The sequence below is a fragment of the Macaca fascicularis genome, chromosome 6, assembly GCF_037993035.2.
Source record: "Macaca fascicularis isolate 582-1 chromosome 6, T2T-MFA8v1.1".
NCBI classification, from domain to species: Eukaryota; Metazoa; Chordata; class Mammalia; order Primates; family Cercopithecidae; genus Macaca; species Macaca fascicularis.
In genome coordinates, this window is record NC_088380.1 from 106,953,830 (window position 1) to 106,975,064 (window position 21,235).

Here is a 21,235-nt window from a genome sequence, read left to right on the forward strand (position 1 = left end):
TGTGTCCAAGTGTTCTCACTGTCCAATTCCCACCAATGCGTTAGAACATGCGGTGTTTGGTTTTCTGTCCTTGCAATAGTTTGCTCAGAATGATGGTTTCCAGCTTCATCAATGTCCCTGCAAAGGACATGAACTCATCACAAGTAAATGCTCTTTAGAAAGGGAGGTCAGGGATCCATAGGCAGGGAAAAAAGCCTGCTTAAAGCTTGTAATCAAGCTGAGGAAAACTAAGCCCTTCTGGCTTACAGATTAAATGTGTTATTGCAGTTTGACACGAATGAATTCAGAAAATGAGTTTCCAGTCTCTCTGGGTTCCTGCATGAGAGGGTTGCTGTACATGTTACACAATCTCTTTTTGTCTACTTACTTTCTTAATAAGCATCCTTGACCGCTCCTCACTAACAGTGAAAAGTGCAAAGCTTTCAGAACGCTCACCTCCTCGCTTTTTACACAAGTGCGCTTGCGCACTAGGCGCTGGGGCTCTGACGTCACCAAGTGCACCCTGCCCCTACCAGTTAGCAACCGAAGGCGTCCTTAGCAGCAGTGGCCGCTGAGATGTACGAACTTCCGGTCCTCCAGGCAGCTGCCACTGCTATAGCCTCTGCCACCTGCCACGACCGGGCCTCTCCCTGGCGTTTGGTCACCTCTGCTTCATTCTCCACCGCGCCCATGGTCCCTCTTGGAGCCAGGGTGGCGGGCGCGGCAGCTTCCGGGTGGTGAGAGCGCGGTCCGGGAACGATGAAGGCCTCGCAGTGCTGCTGCTGTCTCAGCCACCTCTTGGCTTCCGTCCTCCTCCTGCTGCTGCTGCCTGAGCTAAGCGGGCCCCTGGCAGTCCTGCTGCAGGCAGCCGAGGCCGCGCAAGGTCCTGGGCCTCCTGACCCTAGACCACGGACATTGCCGCCGCTGCCACCGGGCCCTACCGCTGCCCAGCAGCCGGGCCGTGGTCTGGCTGAAGCTGCGGGGCCGCAGGGCTCCGAGGGAGGCAATGGAAGCAGCCCTGTGGCCGGGCTTGAGGCGGACGATCACGGAGGGAAGGCCGGGGAAGGCTCAGTGGGTGGCGGCCTTGCTGTGAGCCCCAACCCTGGCGACAAGCCCATGACCCAACGGGCCCTGACCGTGTTGATGGTGGTGAGCGGCGCGGTGCTGGTGTACTTCGTGGTCAGGACGGTCAGGTGAGGCAAAGCCTCGGTGGGGCACCCCCGTGGGCCTGAGATACGCAGGCCAGTGATCTCCAGCAAGGCTGACTTCTGTGACCCTATACCCTTCCCCAGCATCAGGGACTCGTGCCTAAGAATATGACATTGACCTTCTTAAAGGCCTGTTACCTTTGGAGCAGTTTAAACCTATAACTAATTGCTGCCATTTGTTTATAAATTAGTGCCTTACCTCCAAATCTCTTCATCTGACCTATGACCCACGTCAGCCTCAAAGGACACCCTTTCTCTGAAGTGAAGATAATCTTTATTCCCTAGAATTTTGACTACTCTGTCTTGTAATATTTCTACTTTTCTAGTCTACATTTTTGTATACCTAACTGGTCAAAATTGTGCCTATCAGAATGCAAACTCTTGAAAGACATGATATCTATTTAGTAGGTTTGTGAGTCTTACAAATTATTTGTACAGTGCTGCCACTTAATAGGAAATCAATATATATTTGAGTGGATTAATAGTAATATGGGGGTGCCTTATGGATATTTTATTTTTATAAAATTCAGGAGAAGAAAAGTTCTTCCTTACTATCAGTGTTTCCTAGTGTTGGCCTTTAATCTGCCACCTAAGTAATTCACTTATACCTAATTAGTTGAGAATCACCTTCCTGAAGATTTGACATACAGAGCCAAGACCTCACCATTAGAAGCCAGCAAAGACACAAGGTGAGGGAAAGCTGTCTAGCAGTTTCCTTCATTATAACATAAGTGTAGAGGGTAGGTTTGCAGATTGTGTTTATTGTTTTCAAAATTACTTCACGTTTTTCCCATAATTACCCTCTGTATTGTAATTTAACATATTTCTTTAAACTGATTATTTAAAACCAAACTTTCCTTTTAAACAAGTCGTTATTATCATGAGTGGAAAACCAACATCACCATCACTTGACTGGTTAAAAAATAGTGTAAGCCAGTAGTTCCTGACATGTGGGCCAGGGAACCACACAGTTGGGAGTTTCACTAGACCTCTTCAGGGGACCTACAGTATTAAAACTATTTTCAAAATAATACATTCTGTTACAGGCTTATAGGGTACAAATAGTTCACTGATATTATTTCAGATTCCACATTGCAACTAATCTTTAAGACACTGCTTGTCAAGCTTTGGTGTAGTAGTATCATAAAGGAATAACCACTCAAATATAAAAAGGCTATTACAATGTTTCTTTCCATTCCAAATTTATATCTGTGTGAAGATGGAATTACTTTATATGCTTCAACCAAACAACACATTGCAAAGGATTTAATGCAGAAGTAAATATAAAAATCTGTTTCCTATTTTTTGTTTCTATTTTTTATCTACTCCTATCACTTTAAGTCAGATATTAAAGGGAATTGGAAATAAAAATCTAAATGTCATTCTTTTTACCTTTTTTTTTCTTTTTTGAAAAATAGTTGTTTTTCATAAAGGTTATGTTAACCTGTAATGTGCTTACTATTATTTTAAATCAGTTGATACGTATAGGTTTTCTCAAGTTTAATTAATATGTTAAAAGTTGACATGTGTAATTCACATAAATATAAGTTCTTTTGAGTTCCTGAACAATTTTAAGAATGTAAAGAAATCCAAAACCATGAGTGTAAGCAATATTTGAGAACCACATGTGTAAGCAATATTATTTGAGCTAGATATTGTTGGTTCACAAAGGCCAGCAAATCTGCACTCACACTCTAAGTGTTAAAAGAATATTGCCACCAAATTGAAACTTTCTTCTTAATGTAAAGAAAGATTAAAAGAATATTGAAACAAATTATTTTCCTCACTATATAACTGTTATTTACTGCTGTCTATATATATTTTCTATAAAAATGCATGGCCCCTTGAGTGTTATATCTCTTATACATGTAAATTATAGAATAATGATAATTTGGGGGGAATATTCCTTGCTTTTTTTTTTCTTTTGCTTCCACCTTTTAAATAATTTTAAATACACATATTTATTACCTTGATTTTCTGTCATTATTGTTGTAAAACTTGGACAGATACAATCTTTCCAATCTGATCCTATTGCATGATTTGGTAACATGATGTGTGTTAACAGCCAAATTCTGAACTATGGCTAATAAAAACTGCATTCTTTAACCAGCATCTAACACATTCATGCAGTCCAAGTCCTACATTTAGTTGGCTGCCTGGCATCCAAAGCTTGAATGATGCTAACAGTGTCTGCGCAGTGTTCAGAACTCACACTTTTTGCTTCCAGATTATAGTTTTCTTCATTATCTTGGTGAATGCTCATTTTGGCTACCATTTTCAAACTATGTATGACAGTGCACTGAAATTAGTTATTTGTGCCAAGCAAGAAGAATGGGCCAAAATCATTATTTTCTTAACTGATTTGAGGTGATGCAGAAAAATATTTTACTTGTAAAATTTTATTACATCGAACCACATGAGACTTTCAAATAGTTTTGTTAATCTAATTCATTTAGTGAATACGTAGGTAATAATAACTTCCTTTTTGAGTCTGGAAACATTCCAAAGAACAGTCATATTCTCACTGTAGAAATACAAAACATATGTATATTTATATGCAAGGAACACAGTAGGGACAAAGTAGATTTCCTAAAATGAACACTTAATCTCTATGAGAAGAGACTTGTCTGTCTTATTCTCCCCTGTATCCTCAGTGCTGAACATCATGTGCAGTATATGATGGGCACTGAATAAGCAGTTGCCTAATGGATGAGCACTCTTCATGTATTATATTGCTGAACAGGTAGGTGGTAAGGATTTGGAAATTTAAGGATAATTGCTATTTGCTGACAGAATAAAGAAATGTGAAGATTTCAATTAATACTTTTATTTTCTTCCTCTCAGTAGGACATTCACAGTAAAATATATAAGGCCAGGGAGCGGGGATATGGGGAAATCACTCTAGATGGTTGATAGTTTGAGCACGTATGGTAATTATATAAAGGAATTTTTGTCATAACTGAATAATGATTCTTACCTTAAAAGCAGGGAATTTTTCCTTTTTCATGCAGGGAATTATTTCCTTTTTCATGCCATGTCATTGCTGGTTTTTCATTTTTTATTCAATTTGGTATATTGGAAGGCAATCAATGCTTAGAGTTTAATCCTCTACTTTAAAAAAAATAAAACTCTATGCTCTTTAGCAAGTCTCTTACAATTTCAAGAAAATATGGTGCTCATGCACATATGGTGGAGATGAGCATGAAATTTATTATGTTAACTTTTTTGTAAGCAGTCAGTATTTATTCAACTGACCAGTACTGTGCACTGGGGACACAGTTTTGAGCAAAACAAACATTTCTGCATCTATAACACTTACATACTAGAGGAGCAGAGGGGCATTAACCAAATAATCACATAGATAAGTACATAAAGGATGCTATGAAAGGGCATTAAAATGCAAATCCTATTAACACATAGTATATAGGAAATACAGAATATTAATTTAATTTGAATGCTTACCTAGCCCTATATGCTAAGCCACAACACTAGGTTTTTTCGAAGAACCATACTTTGTAACTGAAAGATCATTTTTGAGCTTTTACTTATCATCCTAATAGCTGATAGTTAATAATTGATAATTTATGTATCAGATATAATGCTACGTACTTTATGTGCAGTTTGAAATTCTTGCAAAAACCTTCAAAGTAGGTAATATCATTCTTAGTGAGGAAATTTAGGCTGAGCAAGGTTAAATAACTTGCCCAAGGGTGCACCGGTAGGACCTGCCCAAACCCAGCTCTGCTGGAACTTACCTAACATGTTCAATCATCATGCTGCTTCCTGTGATCATTTAAAGTAACCAGTTTAAAGCGATATTGCACATAAAGATGGCTAGCTTATTTATGGAGAAAAATAAAGTCAATAGTGTATGCCCAGTGCCTTTCTGTTTAAAATATATGATTTTGTTGGATGTTAAACCTCCAAATTTTACCTTTTTGAAAAATGAGTTAACATTTATTGATCATCATGTTTGTGCCAAGGTGAAATAATGTCGTTTCCTACCTCAACTCCCTACATTCCTTCCCTCATCCAAAGATTTTCCTGATTTGCTAGACATAGTCAGGGAATGGTAATATTTTAAAGAAACATCTGTTAATATGGTCACATGTATTTCCACCTTAGTGGAGCAAGTCACTAATGATTTATGTATGTGAGTTTATATTTATATCAACATTTCTCTTTTGTCTGGTTACTTAAGAATATGAGTTAAGTTTTCTTTTTCTCCTAGAAGTCCTGTGGTTCCAGCCCTATTTACAAAATTATAAAACATCCATAGAAATCACTTAATTTAAGCAAAACCAGGAGTACTTTTGACTATTTAACCATTTATGTATTTAGTGACTGTCACTAATTCAGTAAATATTATTTACCACCTATTCCATGCCATTACTAAGTTCTGTGATGAGGATTAGTAGTGCACAAGGAAAGTCCCTGCCTTCATGAAACTTCCATTATAATTGTTTATATCTCCTTGGAAAGTGGAGTTTTCCTAACATGTGTAAATTGTACTGGTTTGCCATTATTTCTTTAGCTAGGCAGTGTATATCAAATGTTTTATATATAAAGAAACCCAGAAACTTGGAAATGTATTTAACAAGCACAAGTTCTCAAGTAATGATTTTTTTTTTTTTTTTTTGCAAAGATGAAACTTCCCTTCACAAAATGTTTGCTCATACACCTAAAATATTTTGAAGTGTTAAGTTAGTTTGCTATGTAGTCAGGTGCCAAAATACCAAGATGATGACATAACTGATATGTCAGCAGTCAGTGTAAAGTGATAGAATGCTCTGTTTTTAAGTGATATTTGTCATATGTGCAGTTCTGGGAGGTAAAAGTGAAGATATACTAATTTGTTAGGGGTATTGAGGCCAGAGTAATGCTTGCTCATGTAATGCCACACACAGACATTGATATCTATACCGGGTAAATGTTTGAGACTACTTGCCCTGATACTATCTACCATAGACCCTGCCTAGTGATCTCAAGAGCTGAGGGGATCTTTGTCTCACCACATCAACAGCCATTTGCTTATATGACACCCTGGCTCAGGAGATTTGTAGGACAATGCTGAATGTGGACTATGTAAAGAAGTAGTTTGACAAGTTATCATATGGGCCACCTTTAAACCCACACAAATCTGTTTCTGACAAATTTGAATGACTGATACATCTCTCAAACTGTTCTGAATATTAGGACTTCAAAGATAATAAAGACATCATATTTGTGTTCAAAGAGCTTATCTAGTGAAGGAGTACCGCTGCTTTTTGTGGTAATAAACTAAACTTTTGGGAATATGGCAGCAAGAGATCAAGCTATTTGGAGAAGGCTGCTCTTAAATATCATTCCTATTAGACAAGGTCATCTGAAAAGTCACTTAATAGCATAACAAAAACTATTATATTTGTATAGAAGACTGAAATATTTATCTCTAATCAGCATAAATCTTTTACAAACTTGCCCCGTAACTGAATCTATTTTCAGTTGACCTTTTCTCCTTGGATATATTTCATTTCACTCTTAACTGTGCAGGCAGGGAGAAGTATTGGATGAGAGCTGTAGAAAGGGGTCCATTTAAGAATGGACTATCCAGTCTTGTTTAAATGCCATTAGTGGGGAAAGAGCCAGGACAGAAGGAAATATTGAAGATACGGGAAAGGAAGATACCTAAGAAGACATGAAGGAGGGAATCTAAATAAAGCTCTTATCATAGGACAGGAGAGAGATTTTCCACTGAAGTGTTCCCATTTCCATTCCTTTCATTCTTTTATACTTTTTGTGGTCTGGCGTCTAATTCTACCACTCTAGAATTAATCATGCAGAAGATGATTACTAAGCACATTATCTCAGTTTCATGGATATTTTCCCCTCTTTTCTGTAGTACTGAGTGCACTGGTTCTTACTTTGATTTCTAAGACATCTCTTCTGGTTTTCTTCTTACCTCCTTGAGTATTTCATGCCCAGCTTCTTCATGAATTTCTTATTCCATGAACTCTTCTTCCTAATTAGCACTCTTCTACAAGCTAATGTCTGGAGAGCAGGGCCTCTATCTTATTCCTCTTTGGTCCCTAAAGGCCCAGTCTGATTCCTAGAATATAATGAGATGCATTGAATTTTTGTGGAAGAGAATGACTTTCACCTCCCAACTGACAGTGTTTTCTGGACCGTTTAACTCTTTCTGCTTTCACTGTCCATGTTCCCTGGGTGATCGATCCAAAGTTCATTTCCTTAATGGCCACCTCTAAGCTGTTAATTACTTTCTGAGTTACAGACATGTATAGCCAGCCAACTTCTTACTGGATAGATAATTCAGACTTGTTTTCAAATTTAAGCTTGAAACAATCATTTTTATCCCTGGACAAATCTTGCTGCACTCTGTAAGGTGAATAACACCATCATCTACACAGTTTCTCAAACTAGAAACCTGAGTCATCCCATGTCTCTCTTTTGCTTACGATTCACATACAGTCATCCAATTTCAATTGTTAAATATTTCTTGACTACATTACTGCTTTGTGAGCTCAATTGACCTTACATTAGTTTAGGTTCACATCACTAGATTATTGTGCTATTGTTTCTAACTTTTCTCCACTTCACTTGTCTCTCTTACAATTTACCTTCCACACTGAACAGATGGTGTTCCCTCTGAGATGTAAATCTGTCATACTATGTGTGTGCTTATAGTCCTTTATGGCCACACTGTCCAATATGGTAGCCACTAGGTACAGGTGGCTATTTAAAAACTTATATTACCTGGGCACAGTGGCTTATGTTTGTAATCCCAGCACTTTGGGAGGCCAAGGTGGGCGGATCTCTTGAGTCCAGGAGTTTGAGACCAGCTTGGGCAACATAGTGAGACCCTGCCTATACTATGTGTGTGTGTGTGTGTGTGTGTGTGTCTGTGTGTGTGTGTGTGTATGTATATATAAAATACATTCACACACATATATGTATGGAGATACATGTATATGTGTATATATATGTGTATGTGTAATCTATATGTATATACACATACTGGGTATGGTAGTACAGGCTTATAAGTTCCAGATGTTTGGGAGGCTGAAGTGGGAGGATCATTCAAGCATAGGGTATCAAGACTGCAGTGTGTCATGGTCACACTACTGCACTCCACCCTTTGTGACAGAGCAAAACCTTGTCTCAAACAAACAAACAAAAGTTAATGAAAAATAAAATGTAAAATTCCAGTCCATTAGATACACTAGCTGCATTTATTTTCTTTCTTTCTTTCTTTAGAGACAAGATGTGGCTCAGCTCACTGCAAACTCTGCTCCCGAGCTCAAGCCATCCTCCCACCTCAGCCTTCCGAGTAGGTGGGACTACAGGCACATGGCAACACACTCAGCTAATTATTGTATTTTTTTATAGAGATTTGATTTTGCCATGTTGCCCAAGCTGGTCTTGAACTCTTGAGCTCAAGTGATCTGCCAGCCTTGGCCTCCCAAAGTGCTGGGATTACAGGTGTGAGCCACTTCACCAGCCGACTAGCCACATTTTAAGGGCTAATAATCGCATGTTGTTAGTGGCAACTGTATTGGACAGAACAATGCAGAATATGTCCATCATTGCAGAAAGTTCTATTGGACAGCACAATTCTATGGCATTTCATGGGATAAATGTTCATACTCTTTAGTTGAGTATTTAATTAGCTCCTTAATCAGATTTTTTTTTTTTTTCTTTCTGATATGGAGTCTCCCTCTGTCACCCAGGCTGGAGTAGAGTGGTACAATCTTAGCTCACTGCAACCTCCACCTCATGGGTTCAAACTATTCTCCTGCCTCAGCCTCCCCGAGTAGCTGGGACTACCGACCATCATTTTTTATTTTATCTTGTCTTCCAATCTCTAACGAACTATATGTTTATGGAAGTACATTTTTCAAGGAGTGGAATTCTTTGCATTCTTTCTTTCTTCTCTTGTTTAACTCCTGGTTGTCTCTGAAGATGAAATGGAACATGTACTCTACTGGGAAATCTCTGGGATTCCAGACCATTCTGAGAATACCTGTATTATGACATTATTTCCAGTGGACTATAATAGTTGGTTCTGCTTCTGTCTTCTTTTCTACACTGTTTGCTCTTTATGCCTTATTTAGAAAATAGTAAATTTTCACGTGTTTTCTGAATTAATATCAAAAGGAAATAAGAAATAATATATCAGGCTTGATATGATGGCTTATACCTGTAATCCCAGCATTTTGGGATTCTAAGCCAGGAGAACTGCTTGAATCCAGGGGTTGAGACCAGCCTGGGCAATATAGCGAGACTTCATCTCTACTAACAAGAAAAAAAGGAAAAAATTAGCTAGTTGTGGTAACCTGTGGCCCCAGCTACTCAAGAAACTGAAGTGAATCACTGGAGTCCAGGAAGTCAAGCTCATACCCCTGCATTCATACCCCTGCATCCCAGAAATAGATGAGATCCGAGAGACAGAGAGAGAGAGAGAGATTGAGAGAGAGAGAAGAGGAGGGGAGGGGAAGGCAGAGGAGGGGAAGGAGGAGGAGGAAAATAGGAGAGAGAAAGAAAGAGAAAGGAAAAGAATAGAAAATAAATACTATATGTGAAATCAAAACATGTAAATGAAGATTAGAAATGTGAGGTAGCTGTGTGAGAGAGGTGTTAACATCAGTCCTGCAATAATGTAGTCATTTTAATTCATTTCAATTCCATACTGGAACCTCATGATATATGGTTGTGTAGAGAAGTCAATTTTTTTTAACAGGTGTATATTATTTGCATGTATTTACCCAAGATAATGTGTAGATTATTCACCAATGTATATCTAACATGACTGCAGTCCTAGGGGTATTAGAGTACAACCAGAAAATGCGTTCCTCTGTAATTGATAGAGGTTGAATGTGGGACACAATGGAGAAACTAGATTGAGATGCTTCTGGTGAGTTATTGTAAAGTTTTTCTGAAAACAAAATCAATAGCATTTGAACATTACTATCAACTGGTAGCAATGCTCAGGTGGTATCTACCAATACACTCTACCAGTGTTCCTGGACCCATTGCTACAGCAAACATCTGTTCTAACTAGATGGTCCTTATGCCCTGCCAGTTGTTAAATAGCTAAATACCTTGAGTGTCACCTCTACTCCTACTCTTCAAAGTTCTTGAGTTCTTTTGTCATGATCTCCAATGCCCGTTTTGGTATTTCTCTTCTATATTATTGCATTTGATTTTAATTTTATCTTTGGTGAAGACTACATTTAAAAAATTACTTAGGTTTGATCTTTTCTAAAATATGAGAAATATGATAAATTTTGAAATTGGGTTGAAAGATATGTTGGTAATTTGCATTGTTCAGTATGATATAAAACATATCTATAGAAATACTTTTTTTTTTTTTTTTTTTTTTTTTTTTTTTTTTTTTTTGAGACGGAGTCTCACGCTGTTGCCCAGGCTGGAGTGCAGTGGCGCGATCTCGGCTCACTGCAAGCTCCGCCTCCCGGGTTCCCGCCATTCTCCTGCCTCAGCCTCCTGAGTAGCTGGGACTACAGGCGCCAGCCACCGCGCCCGGCCAATTTTTTGTATTTTTAGTAGAGACGGGGTTTCACTGTGGTCTCGATCTCCTGACCTTGTGATCCGCCCGCCTCGGCCTCCCAAAGTGCTGGGATTACAGGCTTGAGCCACCGCGCCCGGCCAGAAATACTTAAATCATAAATTGAGAATCTTATAGTAATTGAAGACACTTTCTTAAGAAATCAGGTTTTCCTTGGCATTTTTGGAGAGATTTTTATTGCTATATTCTTTAATAATCCTTTTATTTTCTGGAAGAAGAAGTTGGTATAGAGTTGAAAATTCGTAGAAAAACATGAAGATGTTGACTGTTGTAAGATTTTGACTGGCATGTAATGTCAATTCTTTCTGTATAGCCAAACTGTATTATGCTTTTGTAATGTAAAAGTGGTAATATATACTATGATTTGATTTTATACTGTAATTTTATGTATTCACCAGTCATCTCAATAGTAAAGCAAAACATCCAAAAGATAAAACTGTCTCTGCGTTTCTGTGCTATTTACATACATATGAGCATATGTGTAATTTTCCATGCATGCCTTTATTCCTCTAGTTAATATAATAGTTTTAGTTTTAACTTTTTTATTACTGAAATATATAGAACAAACTTCACATTATTAATATATGTTACATGTTAATAAAACATATGACATAATTTTAACCTTGTGTTATCACTTATAGATCTTGTTTAAAGGAACTATTATTTTTCCTGTCATTATGTATCCTTAAATTTATATAGATGTATACAAAAAACCTTATAAAATTATTTGATAAATGTTATCTTATTTCAGCCTCAACTCTGAGGTGAATAGATAATTTTTCAAATTAGGAAATTGATATGAGAAGCTACGTATTTTAATCAGTATAGTACAAGCTACAGTTGAACAAACAACTTCAATCTAAATGCCATGACACAATAAAATTCTATTTATTCTTTAAGAAAATTCAGCTGCAGAGTTGGGCTATCCTGCAAGACAGTTGTCCTCCATGTGGTAACAGCAATTTAGCTGGCTTTAATGTTTGGTCTTGCCATGCCAACATATGTCTTTCACAGTTGTCAGAGCTTGGTGAGAGACACCAGAGAATGCACAGGAGCTTTCAAACGCCTTAACCTAGAAATGGCACAGTTACATCTGTTCATGTTTTATTAACCAGTCCAAGTCATGAGGCTCCTATGGGAAGTGAGTAGGTACTATGTGTAGGGGGCAGGGGAATGGAGGTCAAGATTTGATGAACACTAATAATATCTGCCATATGAAGTGATAGACCAAAAGTCATATTGCTGGAAGAGTGCCCAAGCTCCTGCAGAACTCAGAGTTTGAACTCTACTTTTGCCATTTCTTCTATATTATTCAGTGAGTTCTTGAATTGATTAATTATATGTTTACTCTTTCATTGGTATGAATTTGCATCTTGAAAAATAGTAAAACAAATTTCTATTGAGCCTGGAAATAATACACAGTTAATACTTTTTGCCATTAGCTTGGTCTGCACTATCTCCCTTTGCTATCTTATCTTATTATATGCACTATACCAGATACACATTGATACCCATTGCAAAACTATCTCAGTTCTTCAAAAAGTGATGCTGCCATAAACAATCAACGAAATGCATCTACTCTTTAATTACCTGTTTTTATTTTCTTCTCGCTGTCCACTGCTTAGTGTGTAGATGTTTTTCTATCCCATGGCTTCTGGCTTCTCTGAGTTTTTGCTTTCTTGTGATCTACTATGACTTGTCATACTCTTTATTCTATATGATGTCATTTTGACTCCTTTAGTCTTTATCACCCATTACAACTGACTCATGTTCATGTGTGCATATATATGTGCATATTTTCTTCCATATTGACTTCCCAACGTTGATATTCTGATTGGTTTATCTTATCTTTACGAGTTAGGCCACATCATCCGTCACAATCTAGCATAGGGATTGACAGTCCTAGTTTAGAAAGGTGCTCATCCCAGGCTTGTATTAGTTATCAGTGGAAATAAGTGATTTGTCATGGTAGAAAATATGATTAACCATTTCTGCCCATTCATTAAAAAAGTATGAGTGGAGCAGTTTTTCTGAGGTCTAGGGACAGTGGACATGACAGTTTCCATGATACCATGTCTTGTGCATTGTTTTAATAATGTAGATTTCCATATTGTTTTAATGGTGGGATCCTAATATATAAACTAACTAAAAGCAATAATGCACTGATTGGCCATACCTCCACAGAAACCTAGGACACTGAAGAGCCCAGTTTGAAAATAGTCATGTTCTTCAATTTGGGCTGCCAAATCTCTGAGACAATGTGATGGGAATGATATGATCTACAAGGAGATGGGAAAAGTGTGCTAAGCTGAGAAAACAAGTATAAAATGAAGCTGTGAAAAGTTAGTGAGCTTTTTGGTGGCAATGTTATTTAAGATTGAAAATTGCTGATAAAACATTTGATTGGTTTATTCAAAGTGGAGGATTGCTGATAGAACCTGCCTGAAAGATTCTTAAAGAGTATCACAAGGAAAGATACATCCAGATGATATACAATAGCAATGTGGCTCAGATAAACTAATATGTTAAGTGTCCTTATCAGTTAAGAGGTTTTTAGCTATAAATAATAAAATATCCAATTTAAAGTGAGTTAAACACAAGGAAATATTTTGTTGTTGTCATTTACTTATCATGTATATGAATAGGCCCAGGTTTGGTTCAGTGACTTTGGGAGATTATTAAGAATTCCATACTTTTCCACGCTTGCCTTTCTATAGGATGCCTACCTCTGCTCTAAATATTATGTTCTCACTCAATAGTATCTTAAGCAAGAAGGGAGGCCTTCTCTATCCTTTTGTTTTGTTTTTTAATCAGGGAGAAAAATCTTTCCTGGAAACCCCACTACCAGAGACACGCCCTTCCATCTCATTTTTCTGAACTGCTTCATCTGCTTACTCCTAGACAATGACTGGCAAAAGGAAAATTATATTTTCATGATTGGTTTGAATCAGTTATTATGGCCATTATGTACTTTAGGGCTGGGCTCAATTGCCCTCTAAACAAAATCATGGTTCTGTTAAGCCAGAAGAAGAAAGTTGCATCTAAACAAAGCAGATTCTATTATAGTGATCAAAATTAAGAGAGAGACTCATCAGAACAACAACTAATCAAAACAACATAATTATACTTGTTAATGTGAGTAGCTGCCAAGTTATTATTATTACTTTTACTACATAAGGATGAATTAGAAAATATAGCTCAACTAAAACAATTATCTAGTCTGGTATAATGCGAGATAGTTGTTTTGAAGTTTAGCAGACTGTTTTCACTTAATTTTTTGACCTTCATTAAAATTACTTAGATTCATTAGGAATACATTTTGTCTCAATATTCTAAAACTCAGATTCAGTAGTCAAATTACTTGTGTATGAATCTTAGCTCTACCATTCACTGTCCCGCATTTAATTTTCTCTAATTTCTGCCTTTCTGTGGATGAAATGAAAGCACTTAACCTACAGGACTGTCATGAGGATCAGGTAATATTTATGAGCCGTTTAGCTTAATGCCTGGTGTATGTGCATGCACAGAAAACATCAGCTCTTCTTAATTGCATGTTTTTTCATCTGGAATTCCAATTACAATTTATCTGGGGAGTTTTACTATAATGTTTTTAATACCTCTGTCTCATAAACTATTAATATTGTCACTATTTTCATTTTTATACTTTAACTTTATCACTTATGAAATAGAAGCTTTAAATATATAGATATACAAATATTATATATTATAAATATATGTATATTTGTATTATATATAACTTAAATCTCTGTGTATTTATATATGTATATATATGTGTATGTATCTATGTATATATATCTGTGGTACCTGACTGCTAAAGCTATAATCAGCAAGATGGTAGAACTGACAGGGCTGTAGATAGAGTCAGTGTAAGGGGAATGAAAGGTTGGTCATAGAGCCAGTGAGGGGCTACAAAGGATGAATCTTGGGGGGTACTGAACTGTAGCTAGGACTTTAAGGTTGATTGGGAAATAAATTCATGCTAAATTTTTAGAAATGGAGGTCAGAAGAATTATCAAGTCTCACATCCTGAGCCTTAGGGCCTAAAAGGGAAGACAAAGTAATCCATGTCAAGACAAAGAGGAGATATGACAAGGAAACTATATGTTACATACTTTCATATGGAATACTTCAAAGCCAAACTATATAACACTGATTTAGGATTTACTTTACCTGGGGGTGTCTGCCAACATGCCTTCAACAGGAGACAAATCTAAGCACAGGAACTGATTGTATGTGCTGAATTGCAAGGAGTTGGGAGAGAAAAGGTATCTATCAAGGAAAACAAGGTTACAGTGTCCTGAACATTCATGAACATGCTTTTGATTTTTTTGTTGTTGTTGACCTTTGGGTGTTAGCAGTAAACACTTTATTAGAATTCAGCAGTAGCAGGATACCTCGTTGGAGGAACTTTCTAGTTAACGATACACGTGGTCAAGATTGTGGAAGGGACAGAGCTTGATAACTATCAGGCTAATGGAGGGGGGTTTTAAATAATATGAAAAAATGCTAAAGGAATTCAAAAGTACAATCTGCAAACTTCAACATGGAGTCACATGCATTTTAATAGCTCCTAAGAGTTTATATCAAGGTCACTAATTATAATGATCCTGAGAGGTTAAAAAAAGACTTTAAAAAAATTTCATTTTCTTCTGTATAGGATGGCAGGAATATCTTTAGCATTGAATATGGTTCCATATAGAATGCTGAGAAATTAAAAGTAGTACAAAAAGCCAGTTTGGCTTTTGAAAGGATAAACTTCAGTTATTTGTAGTATATATGAAGGAAAACTGTGTTTTTAGAATATGGTAAATCTACATACCAAAAGGACAAAAATAAAACTCCTCAGCATAGGATACAAGCTAAATATTAGGGATTCTAGTTGGGTTAGAGTATGACAGTTGCCTGGACCATACCTAAAACATCCTAAATGAAATCTTAGAGCTCCTGATGTGAGTACATGTTTAATGTTTTTAAATATCCTAGTACTTTTTTTTTTTTTTTGTCCTGAGTCAGGAAGCTGTTACCTCCAGAGGTTCATATTATGATTTTAAATTTGGCTAGCTCCCTTAGATTTTGTTGTGGTATGTATCTGGAAATGATGTTTTTTCAGGCTTGTTTTATTCCAAGGGTGATAATTTATATATAAAATTTTAGATATCTTTCTTATACAGAGAAAATGGAAGAAATATTGTGCATCTATATATTTTAGTCAATTAATTTATTTAGCAATATTTATCAGGCATCAACTTTTATGACAGAAGTTGTGTGCTGTGGCTACTGTGGTGAATAAGAATAGATACAGCTCCTGTTCTCACAAAATCAAATGTCTGGTAGGGATGACGAACAGTTACTTAAATAGGTATTCAAGTGAACTGTTCACAAGCACTTTAAAGGACATGTATATAGTTTCAGTGGAAGCCAATACTAGACATCTGTGACCTAGTTAGGTAGAGCAGAAAAGGGTTTCCTGAGGAAGTTATATTTAAGCTGAAAGATGAGCAGGCATTCACACAACAGTATTGTGGTGGGTGGGAGAAGAGTGTGAGGCCAATGGCAGAGAAAGCACGGCCATCATGAGGGACTGAGAGAAGGCTATGTGGCTGGAGTTCAGAACCTGGAGTGGAATGTGGAGCAAAGAACAAGATGAGGCTAAAGATGAAAACATGGTCCATCTTGTGCTTATCTTTGTAGGCCATATATTATAGACTCATTACTTAATGTTGAGTAATAGGAAACCATTGAAGGTTTTAGAGAATGAAGGGAAGGTTAATGGGTGACCAGAGTAGGTAGAGATAGTGAATTAGGAAGCTATTTTAATCGGCAGAGGAAGAGATGAGAGGACAGCAGTGGTATGGTGAAGCAATATAAATGAATTTAAATTATTTTTAGGAAATACAATCAATAATACCTTGTGATTGTGGCAGCCGTGGAGATACACTAATCAGACTTCCATTCAAGAGAACATGCTACAGGAAGCAAAGTTGGTTGACATCCTCCTGCTGTCACAGATTTGGGTCCATCACAGCATTCATGCCAGGACAATAACCCCTAAACTTGTCCCTAGCCGATGACTGAGTGGAGCAGAACCTGGCCATCCTGACTAACAGGGACCTCCACTAATGGGCAACCTTTGCTTACAGACATGCCACTGGCCTGGTGAAGACTCTTCCAGAACTGCACTTCAAGCTACAACTCTTTCTAGCTGGTCGTCCTTCCTTTCTACTCTTTCACAGGTGTCAGACCTCTATTACCCATTGTAAGATCTCTATTTTCGCTTTTCTCTCTCTCTCTATCCTTCATAGGCCCTTCCCTAACAATTCTCTTGTATTCTATATTAATTTGTTAGAGCTATTGCAAAAAAGTACAAGTGGGCTGTCTTAACAGAAATGTATTGTCTCACAGTTCTGGAGGCTAGAAATCCAAAATCAAGGTACTAACAGGGCTGGTTCTTTCTGAGATCTGTGAGGGAAGGATCTGTTCTAGGCCTCTCTTGATCTTTTTGATGACATTTTCATGTTCACATGGCGTTCTGCCTGTGTGCGTGTCTGTCTCCAAAATTTCCCTGTTTATAAGGACATCAGTCACATTGGATGAAGGCCTACCTTAATGATCTCATTTTAACTTGATTACCTCTATAAAGACCCTGTTTCTAAATAAGGTCACATTTTGCAGTACCGGGGATTAGGACTTCAACATAAGAATTTTTGGAGGATACAGTTCAACCTGTAACATGCAGACACATCCCTTATTAGTATCTGATTCTTGAAGAAGTGGAAGTAACAACTGATGGATTGGGTTGTGGAAATGGGGAATAAAGATGAGAATGATATCAAATTCTTCAAAAGAATTTTTACTATGTGTCATATATTCAATTGGGTTGGACTTCCTGATGAAAAGTATAGACAACTACAATTGTGGTTCTCTAATTTTTATTCATTTATGTTTCAGGGGTAAAGAAAGTTTCACATTTATTCTTGGTCACTAGTTTACTTTTTTCTAAAAATAGTCAAGAAAAAAATTTTGTTTTAGTTATAGATTATTATTTACTGTTTCATCATTATGTCTAACCACATAAGGGAGTGTGTATGTGTGTGTGAATAGTAAATAATATATTCTTCAGGCTAGCTTTGAAAAAAAAAAAACAGAAGGGAAAATATCAAATCAGGTAGATACAACAAATTACAGCAAACTTAAATCAGGTGGATATATCAAGCCACAGCAAGTTACACTGATCAGTGTTCTCCCTTTCATAGAGCAATGAAATGAAATGGAATTTTATTCTGTTGTGTTTATTTTATGTGGCATCATATATTTTTACATAAAATTTTATCAAACTTACTTTAGTGATTTAGTTTTATTTTGATACTCTAACTTATATACATGTTATTGGAAGAGAAATAGTTCTTACCAACCTGAGTGTATTGGAACATTAAGGAATCTGCATCTATATTAAGGCAGCTATTTGAATATTAACTTGAATACCTAGAAAGCATCTGACCAGGATCATTTATCTGTGCATACCAGGTGATGAGTGAATATAATTCTATATGAGTAATCATATAGCTTTTTTCTTTTGCCTGCTCAGGCTTCCATACTTTCCTCTGTGCAAACGTGTAAAGTCTCTATTTTTATTTTTATTAGAAGCTGGCAAAATTTGTTTCTGCATTTCCAAATGCATTTACTATGTCTAGTAGAAAAGTGTACATATATTTGTCTATATCTACATGTGTGTGTATAATATATATGTAATTGTCAACACACATGTAGATGAGTTTGGGTGTCATGAGCCTAATGAAGACATTCATTTATAAGAAAAGAACCATGGCTATTAAAATTGCATAAATATTAAAGCTCTCGTTTTTATTTTTTTTTTAATAATACACAATGCATATTAAAAGACAAAGTAGCCTTTTTACTTAAAATTTTGGTGTGTTTTAATGTGTATTTTATTTTATACTTAATGTTTGTTAGTATTTTCAGTAGTATTTGTTGAATCACCCAAGTTATTTGAAAGCTTTAAATTTTTTTTTCTTTTTCTTCGTTAAGATGAATCACCCCATATAGTAATAGAGTGTATGTGTTTTATCATAGTTGATGTTTTTATGTGTCCATGTAGCTGTATGACCACATAATTATCACTCCCTATATCTTTGAACAGAGCAAAGACATTTTTAGAGAAATTACATTTCTGGTTTAAATTTTATTTAATAACATACAGCATTTTTTACTCATTCTTGGATGAGTCAGTACATATACTAAAACAGTAAATTCATTTAGATTAGAACTACATCACCCATTTCTCTGATGCCTAACAATATTCTGTATTTATATATGAAATAGGTTCTTGTTTCTAAAGAATTTCGATTCATTTTTAGAAGACAGTATTTACATACACGTTTAAATTAAAGGATAGAATAAAGAATAAAATGTCCAAACCAATGCAGCCAAATGTTTAGGCTATACACAGATAGGGAAAATAGTATTATTAGGCAAATTAGTTTGACTGCTTATTGTAAGATTAGGAATCATTAAAGACTTTAAATGTAGAGAAGAACATAAGATGAGCAGAATGTTAAAGTCTTTAAGCCCTACATTCGTATCATTTTTTGTTTGTTTGTTTTAAGACTAGCCAACCTGTCCTGTGACTAACAATGACAGGTTAACATATTAACTGTTTGATATATATGACCTGGGAGAATCTAGTTTATTTCCAAAAATAATTTCACATGACATTAACTTTATTGACTAAAAATGTCAAAATGTTTGGAACCTATATGGTTTCAAAAACTAGCAAAAGACTGACAAAAGGAAAGAGAAATTTTAACTCTCAATATCCTTAACTTATATTTCCAACTAGTTTCACTCACTCTTATGTAATCACTTTTTAAAATGAAACAATTGCATGCAGATATCATTAAATAATATGATTCAAAAGCACGAATAGTCCACTAACTTTCCTCTAGTTTTCTGTCTCTCTCTCTCTCTTTTTTTTTTTTTTTTTTTTTTTTTTTTTTTTTTTTGAGACAGAGTCTTCACTCTGCCGGCCAGGCTGCAGTGTAGTGGCTTCATCTCAGCTCACTGCAGCCTCTGCCTCCCAGGTTCAAGCCATTCTCCTACTTTAGCTTCCTGAGTGGCTGGGATTACAGGTGCACCCCACCATGCTCAGCTAATTTTTGTATTTTTACTAGAGACAGGATTTCACCATGCTGGCCAGGCTGGTCATGAACTCCTGACCTCTGGTAATCCGCCCTCCTTGGCTTCCCAAAGTGTTGGAATTACAGATTTGAGTCACCATGCCCAGACTGTTTTTCTATTTCTACTTTCTAAAGACAATACATTTATTATTTCTTTCCTTTGTTTGTTTGCCAATTACTTCCGTAAGTCTAAATCAGAGGTTAGCAAAGTATGGCCCACAGGCCAAATTCCTTCTGCTGATGTTTTGGTAAGGCCTAAGAGCCAAGAATGTTTTGTCTATCTGTCTATCTATCAATCATCCATCTATATATTTTTAAGGGTGGTAAACAAAACAAAAATTTAAATGAATATGTAGCAGAGTGTGTCCTACAGGGCATAAAATACTATCAAATTTTTTACAGAGAAAGTTTAGACCTCTGGTCTACATGATGTGTGTGGGTGTGTGGGCACACATACACACACACACACACATACTTGTTAATGTGACAACCTAAACATACTTAATTTCTCACTATGAAAGAAAGCGTACTTTGTATTTCATACTACTTCATTTTTGCTAGTACTAATATTTACTGACCCTTTCATTAGTTACATTTGTAACTTTAAATACTATGCTTAACTCTCTGCTTCCTGTGCCGTCACTTTAGACGTGTATATAGACAGCTCTATAGGTAATGACTGGTGGAAATTTTCTTGGTTTGTGTTCACACTTAGTAACATTTTGTAAATTTTAACCCTGAGACCAGGCACTTTACACCCAGAAGCTAATATCATACCTGTTGCTTAGTAAGACTCAAGTATTTGTTGCAGGTAAGTTTGTTTTCCAGGGGCTTCACTGGCATGTTTGAAGAGGCTCATGTTGCTCTTTACAGTTAATGTTATAGCCCAAGTATTTCTTATCCCACTTATGTCGAACAGAGTAAATCAGAGTTTATGCAAACGGATTTTATTTGTGGTAACTGACTGAAATATTTTCTATTTTGTTTTCAAACTCCAGTGGACACTCTTGTGAAATACATTTTGCTGTGTGTGGAGTTGAAGTTGTTGGTTTGGAGATGACTTAGGCATTCCTTGCAGGGTCATAGTTTTGGTCGCCAAGGTAGAAGTCACTCAGAGCCTCAGCAACTAACTGAGGAACATCTTAATTGATACATCACTGTGCTAGAAAGTGGTTATATAGTGGTGAATAAAACAGACTTGGTTGCTGCCCTCAGAGAACTTACTGGGAGAGACTGATGAATAAACACCA

The 21,235-nt window shown here is 36.5% G+C and overlaps 1 protein-coding gene across 1 annotated transcript in view; it reads left to right on the forward strand.

Annotated features, from left to right (window-relative positions):
* Positions 1-552: 552 nt before the first annotated feature.
* Positions 553-21,235, forward strand: part of FAM174A (family with sequence similarity 174 member A) — a 44,429-nt gene continuing 23,746 nt past the window's right edge. The window contains exon 1 of the mRNA XM_005557439.5: positions 553-1,172. Within this exon, the coding sequence (XP_005557496.3) occupies positions 739-1,172 (434 nt within the window). The 5' untranslated portion in view covers positions 553-738. The remainder of the gene's footprint in view (positions 1,173-21,235) is intronic.